General features: G+C 43.1%; 1 protein-coding gene across 1 annotated transcript; it reads right to left on the bottom strand.

Annotated features, from left to right (window-relative positions):
• Nucleotides 1-536: 536 nt before the first annotated feature.
• LOC146274035 (protein NLRC3-like) lies at nt 537-5,177 on the bottom strand. The gene is made up of 7 exons (XM_084704446.1): nt 4,828-5,177; nt 3,954-3,997; nt 3,681-3,863; nt 3,375-3,417; nt 3,141-3,196; nt 1,054-2,824; nt 537-919 (listed from the first exon to the last, which is right to left on the bottom strand). Exons 1-7 carry the CDS (start codon nt 5,061-5,063, stop codon nt 637-639), a joined length of 2,616 nt encoding a protein of 871 aa, XP_084560572.1. The 5' UTR covers nt 5,064-5,177; the 3' UTR covers nt 537-636.
• Nucleotides 5,178-6,683: the final 1,506 nt, after the last annotated feature.

The following is a 6,683-nucleotide window of genomic DNA, read 5'->3' as shown; positions in this document are numbered from 1 at the left end:
AATCGAGAAAATGTCCAGATAAATATTTTTGTGCGAACCTGGGATCTTGCTCACGTTCTATTGGGAAACGTTGGCGCTTTGAATTCCAATAAAACACTTTGCATCTAACCTTGATGAGATCCAGTGCTATTTTTTTACTTTGAGAATTGGTTGAAAACTGGTTCAGACAGTAGTGACCACATACACAGTACTCCTCATGATACTGGTTCAGACAGTAGTGACCACATACACAGTACTCCTCATGATACTGGTTCAGACAGTAGTGACCACATACACAGTACTTCTCATGATACTGGTTCAGACAGTAGTGACCACATACACAGTACTCTTCATGATACTGGTTCAGACAGTAGTGACCACATACACAGTACTCTTCATGATACTGGTTCAGACAGCAGTGACCACATACACAATACTCCTCATCATACTGGTTCAGACAGTAGTGACCACATACACAGTACTCCTCATGATACTGGTTCAGACAGTAGTGACCTCATACACAGTACTCCTCATGATACTGGTTCAGACAGTAGTGACCTCATACACAGTACTCCTCATGATACTGGTTCAGACAGTAGTGATCACATATACCCCTTTTCCACCAACACATTTTGGGGGCCGGTTCGGAGCGGGTGCTTAATTGCAAACCAGTTCTTTCTCTTTCGACAGACCGTAAAAGTGGTTCTTAAGTGGTTTGTATGTGGTTCGCAATGAGCACCACTTCGGAGCTAAAAATTCTATAAATACAGACCTCAGTGTCTCCAGCTTGCAGAGTGGATTCTCCAGTCCAGCAGAGAGCAGCTTCATGCCTGAATCCCCCAGGTTGTTGTAATTCAAGTCCAGCTCTGTCAGATCTGAGGAGGGGAGAGCTGAGGCCAGCGCTTCACAGCACCGTTCTGAGAGGTTACAGTCGTTTAGCCTACACGAGACAAGGATAACAGGAGACATCATCAGAGTCATAGTTTGTATGATAGGATCATACGATAATCAAATATCACATCACAATATGTGCTACAAAATCATATTATTATTATTAAATTGCTTTGTACATACAGAGCAGTTTTGGAGTCTTTGACCACTGGCAGCAGCCTCAGAAGACCTTCCTCTGATCTGGAGTATATCTTTAGGTCAAACACGTCCATCTTCTCTTCTGCAGTCAGCAACACAAAGAACAGAGTGGACCACTGTGTAGATGAGAGACTCTTCACACTGGAGAGACTTCCTGAGCTCAGGTAGTGTTGGATCTCCTCCACCAGAGAATGGTCATTCAGTTCATTCAGGCAGTGGAACAGATTCATGCATCTCTCCGGAGAGGGATCCTCTCTGATCTTCTCCTTGATGTACTTCACTGTTTCCTCATGGCCGTCTGTCTTGTTACTTTTCTGACTCACTAGGCCTCGTAAGTCAGTCTGATTGGACTCCATTGAGAGGCCCAGGAGGAAGCGGAGGAAAAGGTCCAGCTGTCCATTCTTACTCTGCAAGGCCTTGTCCACAGCACTCTTGTAGAGGTGGAAGTCAGATGTGACTGAGGTGGACTGAGACATCAGATTCTTATTGTTGTTGATGAATGAGAGAAACACAAACACAGCAGCCAGAAACTCCTGAAAGCTCAGATGGACAAAGCAGAACACCTTCTCCTGGAAGACTTTACCATCCTGTCTGAAGATCTGTGTGAACACTCCTGAGTGCACTGAGGCATCACAGACATCAATACCACAGTCTGTCAGGTCTTTCTCATAGAAAATCAGGTTTCCTTTGTCCAGCTGGTGGAAGGCCAGTTTTCCCAGCGACAGAATACTCTTAATGCTCTCTTCATCCCAGTGTGGATCTGTCTCAGTTTTCCCATGATACTTCACCTTCTTTTGTTTGGTCTGCAACACCAGGAAGGTTGTGTACATCTCAGTCAGGGTCTTGGGCATCTTTTCTTTTTTCTTTGTTCTCAGCATGTGTTCAAGGACTGTAACAGTAATCCAAGAGAAGACTGGTATGTGGCACATGATGTAGAGAGTCCTTGATGTCTTAATGTGTGAGATGATTCTCCTGGCCAGCTTCACATCACTGCATCTTTTCATGATGTACTCATCCTTCTGTGGGTCATTAAACCCTCGTACCTCTGTCACCAGGTCAACACACTCAGAAGGGATCTGATTGGCTGCTGCAGGTCGAGTGGTGATCCAGATGAGAGCAGAGGGAAGCAGGTTTCCTCTGATCAGGTTGGTCAGCAGCACATCCACTGAGGTGGACTCTGTGACATCACACCAGCTCTTGTTCTTTTTGAAGGCTAAGGGCAGTCGACACTCATCCAGACCGTCAAAGACAAACAGAACATTGTAATTGTCATAGTTGGAGACTTCGGATTTTCTGGTTTCCGCGAAGAAGTGATGGACAAGTTCCATCAGACTGAACTCTTCTCCATCCAACAAATTCAGCTCTCGAAACGGGAGAGGAAAGATGAACTGGATTTCCTGATTGGCTCGTCCCTCAGCCCAGTCCGTGATGAACTTCTGCACAGAGACAGTTTTTCCGATTCCAGCAACTCCTTTTGTCAGGACAATTCTGATAGGTGTGCCTCGTCCAGCTGAGGGTTTAAAGATGTTGTTGCATGTGATGGCTGTTTCTGATCTTGCTGATTTCCTGGATGCTGTCTCAATCTGTCTCACCTCATGTTCTTTATTGACCTCTCCACTCTCACCCTCTGTGATGTAGAGATCTGTGTAGATGTTATTCAGAATGGTTTTGTTTCCGTGCCGAGTTATGCCCTCGAAGACAGTCTGAAACTTCTTCTTCAGTTTAGATTTGAGTTTGTTGATCACTTCAAGAACAGCTGGATAAAACAACAAACATTTTTATATTTTTTTTAGGTATTAACATACCTAAACAATGCAACATCCCTAAATCGGTATAGCAGTATCACTACTAATACCTTTCATAGCTCAACATACAAAGTGGATATTGCTTTTTAATACAGTATTTAGAGACAGGAAGCATTCCGCTCTATTGTGTTGCAATGAACAGGGAGACTAAAGAGGGTTTGTACTATTGAGGATGTGCTGTTACTCTCTATCAAGCTGTTGGCTGATGGCTTTTGAAAGGCAGGCCCAAAAATAATTAAAGAAGGCCAGTTCAAAATACAGGCTCACCCTTGTCTTCACCACTCCTGTTTGTCTCTCTCCCTCTGTTTTCATAGATGCCGTGCCTGAAAAAGTGAATGTCAACATTGTTTTTGAACATGATAATTTTTTTTCTTTGAGGAACTGCCTCACCTACTGTAAGCATACAAAAAAAAAATCTTTTGTCAAAATGATGGTATTACCTACACTTAATTCTAATGATATCTTATGATTCCACATTAAAATATATGTTTACTGTCTTACGTTTCTTGTGAAGTGCTTGTCTGTGGGATCGGGGATGCTTCCTCTAAAACAAACGAAAACAAACAGTATAACGCCACCATGTATCAGCAGCATGAGTTCAGAACAGATGGAGGCTCTCCTGCTGAATGGCTTTGAGAAAAATATGTAAAGTATATCATACATTTTAGCCTTGACATTTAGTTTTTTAGACTTTGTAATTCATACGTATCAGTCTCAATTGTGTCTTATCAGTATGTCTTGTGTCTTATCATTATATATCGTGTCTGAGTTTGACGCTCTGACTGTGAAAACACATTCTTTTTTCACCTTTTTTCTGAGGTTCCTCAATTTTCATTATTTTCACATATTTAATGTTGGTTACGTTGGTGGTAAGGTTGGTTATGTTGTCTCCAATGTTGTGGGTCACATTGCCTCCAACAGTTGTGTCATTTAACACTGGAGCCATGACAACACTGCCATCCTGGGCTTTGTTGGAGAATAGATGAGTAGCTGCTTCAGACACAAACACACAAACACACATTTACTTGTAACATCAAGATGAACAACGATAGTACAAAGCTCTGTGTAGATCCACCTCACCTGTTGTTTGTGTCTCCCTCCCTCTGTCATCAGGGGAGCAGGGGCTGACGGGGCAAGGAGAAGGAGGTCAAGTATGTCTTCCTGCCAGGGCTTGCGCACACAGTACTGTAGTCATATAGCATCTAAAGACTGAAGCTGTGAGTTTGTACTTCATGACACTGGCCACTATGCCTACAATCTTGAACTTGAATACAGAAATAATATGGACTGTGTTCAGCTGACTTTGGCCGAATACTCTGTCTTACCCCTTACCCCTAGCCCTTAGTTTTGCGCTTTCACGTGAGAGTAAGTGGTGTCCCAATACTCTTTTTGAGAGAGGCGTGGGGCTAAGACGAAGGGGTATACACCCCTTAAAACCAAGTGAAAACGGGAGCTTAATTGAAACCTAGGGGTATGTGAATCCTACGCTACCGGCAACAATGGCGTCCAGATCACCCAGAGAGTCCGATAAATAAAATATCTTCGGCTTAAATAATGGATAAAAAAAATACGACAGTCTTGTTTTGTGCTATACACAGTCCTGCGCATATATATTTGCAACCGTGTTCTTAATGGAAACGTTTAAAAAAAATTGCTAGTTTGCTATGCTAACGTTACATTGCTGATTTGCACAACAGTCCTGAATTTCTCTGTCTACCATGTCTACAGTTTTAACCAAACTCCATTAGCAGCAAATTTTGTTTGATATCAGTGCATAACACAACTTTCTTTGGAGACATTGATACGTGCTAGATGATGTAACCGTAACCAAGTGGCGTCCCATTTCATAGGGGTATGTAGCCCTCCCCCCTCAGTTGAGGGTCAAAGGCTAGGGTTAAACTAAGGGCTAGGGGTAAGGGTAAGACAGACTATTGGGATTTGGCCTTTATCTTACTTTGAGTCTATTTGCAGATGTGATTCTGCTCCAGTGTCCTTCTGTTTTCTTCTCTTGTCTGTCTCTCCCTCTTTTCTCTTCTTTTGAATGTTTAGGCCCCCTTCATCCTCCTCATGTTCTCCAGGCTCCATCTCTTTTCTCTTCTCTTTCAACTCCCCTTGTCCCCTTTCATCCTCTCTCTCCTCCTCCTCCTCTTCCTCGTCACTTCTCCTACATTTAGAACATATGCTCCCCATGGCCTGGTCTCCTCAGTGCACCATTCATCTATTCAGTTGTTCCCTGTTTCTCACTTTTCTCCTTTCTCTCTCCGTCTCTTCCTCGTTGTAACTATCTGATAGAGTCACTCCATGAAGACCTGTTGAAGATGAAACCAGAGATGAGTTCTCCTTAGCCGGTCAAACAACTAGCTCCGTGAGTCATGTCAGCACAGAACACCACTTCCTCTTCCCTCTTGTAACAAAACATTCTAATCTATTTTTACAGTTTGTTTTTACAGTCGCTAGGACACATTTCTCAATATTTAGGTCACTTTTTCAAAACTCTTCACACAGTTCTCCTAACCAACTGTCAGCTCGGCACAGCAGTTACTGTTTTTCTAATTTGTTCATACACACTAAATGAAACTGGGATCCACTTGATCATCATCACATTCTTAGAACAGCAGAAGTCTTCTCTTGCAAATGTTTTACAGTTTTTCTCAGTTGTCATCTCAGTTTTCAACACACAAAATGCTCGACCGAATTTGACACTCCCTTATCTGTATTAGACTCTGACTTTCTTTCTTTACACTCTGATGTCAATTACACATCACCTTGTTGTCAAAACACTATACACAATGTTCAGTTGTTGCACATACTTCTCAAGTAAAATCTCAAAGCATCAACCTATAGCACACAAATATTCAAATCTCTAAACATTCAGGTCTATTGAGCAATTTGCAATCAGGACTGCAGCATAAAAGTGCCTTGAGCTTCTGTTTTGTTTGGTGAACAATGGAGAACTTTGAAGAGATCGACAACTATAGAAGGAGAGGGGTAAGAGTGAGACGAGGAAGAGGAGGACAAGAAGCAGGGGGACAAGAGGGAGAGTAGCAGGTTGAGGAGTAGGACAGAGAGAAGGAAGAGGAGAAGGACAAGGAGAAGAAGGAGGAGGAGGAGAAAGAAGGAGAACGGTCGTCTCTAATGAGATTCGGGCCACTGTGGTAGACCATGTGCTCAACCCTGGTTTGAGCATGAGTGAGGCTGGCCAGGGGGTCCAACCAAATCTCAGCCGCTTCACAGTTGCTGCCATCATTAGAAACTTCAGGACGGAGAACAGGTACAAAATCTATTTGCCTTGTGTACTGAAATACTGCATATCAATAGAATACAGTGTGCTCACAGTATTTTGCAGGACTGAAAGAGAACGACACCGTGTAGGAAGAACACACACAAGACTGAAACTGTAAATATGGTTTGTGAGAACAACGTTATCACACTCCAACAAATACAAACTAGGATCCTGGCTGACTATGCTACATTCAGGGACGTCCAGACCGTCAGCCTACACTGGACCGTATTCTTTGCAGGAATGCCATGTGTATGAAACAGGTGTACAGGGTCCCATTTGACCCCTAAGACAGACCGCGTCAAGGAGTGTGGATGAGGCCCTCTGGCCAGACAGGAACCGAAGGCATGATGCCTTATTCATTTTTGTGAAGGTTGAGCAGGCCGGTCACTGTATTGTGTGTACTGTTATGAATGGTATGTGTGTGTCATTTGAAAATATGGTTGTGTGTACCAAATGAGAACACAAGTTCCATTTTGTGAACAGGTAAGAGATTTGATGGCAGAGAGTCATCTTGCAAAGGGAGTGTC

Source organism: Hypomesus nipponensis, chromosome 9 (assembly GCF_054491055.1).
Source record: "Hypomesus nipponensis isolate SF chromosome 9, ASM5449105v1, whole genome shotgun sequence".
Lineage (NCBI taxonomy): Eukaryota > Metazoa > Chordata > Actinopteri > Osmeriformes > Osmeridae > Hypomesus > Hypomesus nipponensis.
Note: the sequence above shows the minus strand (reverse complement) of the source record. Positions and strands in the feature narration are given on the sequence as shown.

Excerpts from the sequence above, each read along its gene's own strand:
- LOC146274035 (XM_084704446.1), bottom strand. The coding sequence starts at position 5,063 with ATGGGGAGCATATGTTCTAAATGTAGGAGAAGTGACGAGGAAGAGGAG. Across the intron at positions 3,864-3,953 it reads GAGGGAGACACAAACAACAG|CTACTCATCTATTCTCCAAC; the intron begins GTGAGGTGGATC and ends TGTCTGAAGCAG. Across the intron at positions 3,197-3,374 it reads ACAAGCACTTCACAAGAAAC|GCACGGCATCTATGAAAACA; the intron begins GTAAGACAGTAA and ends TCACTTTTTCAG.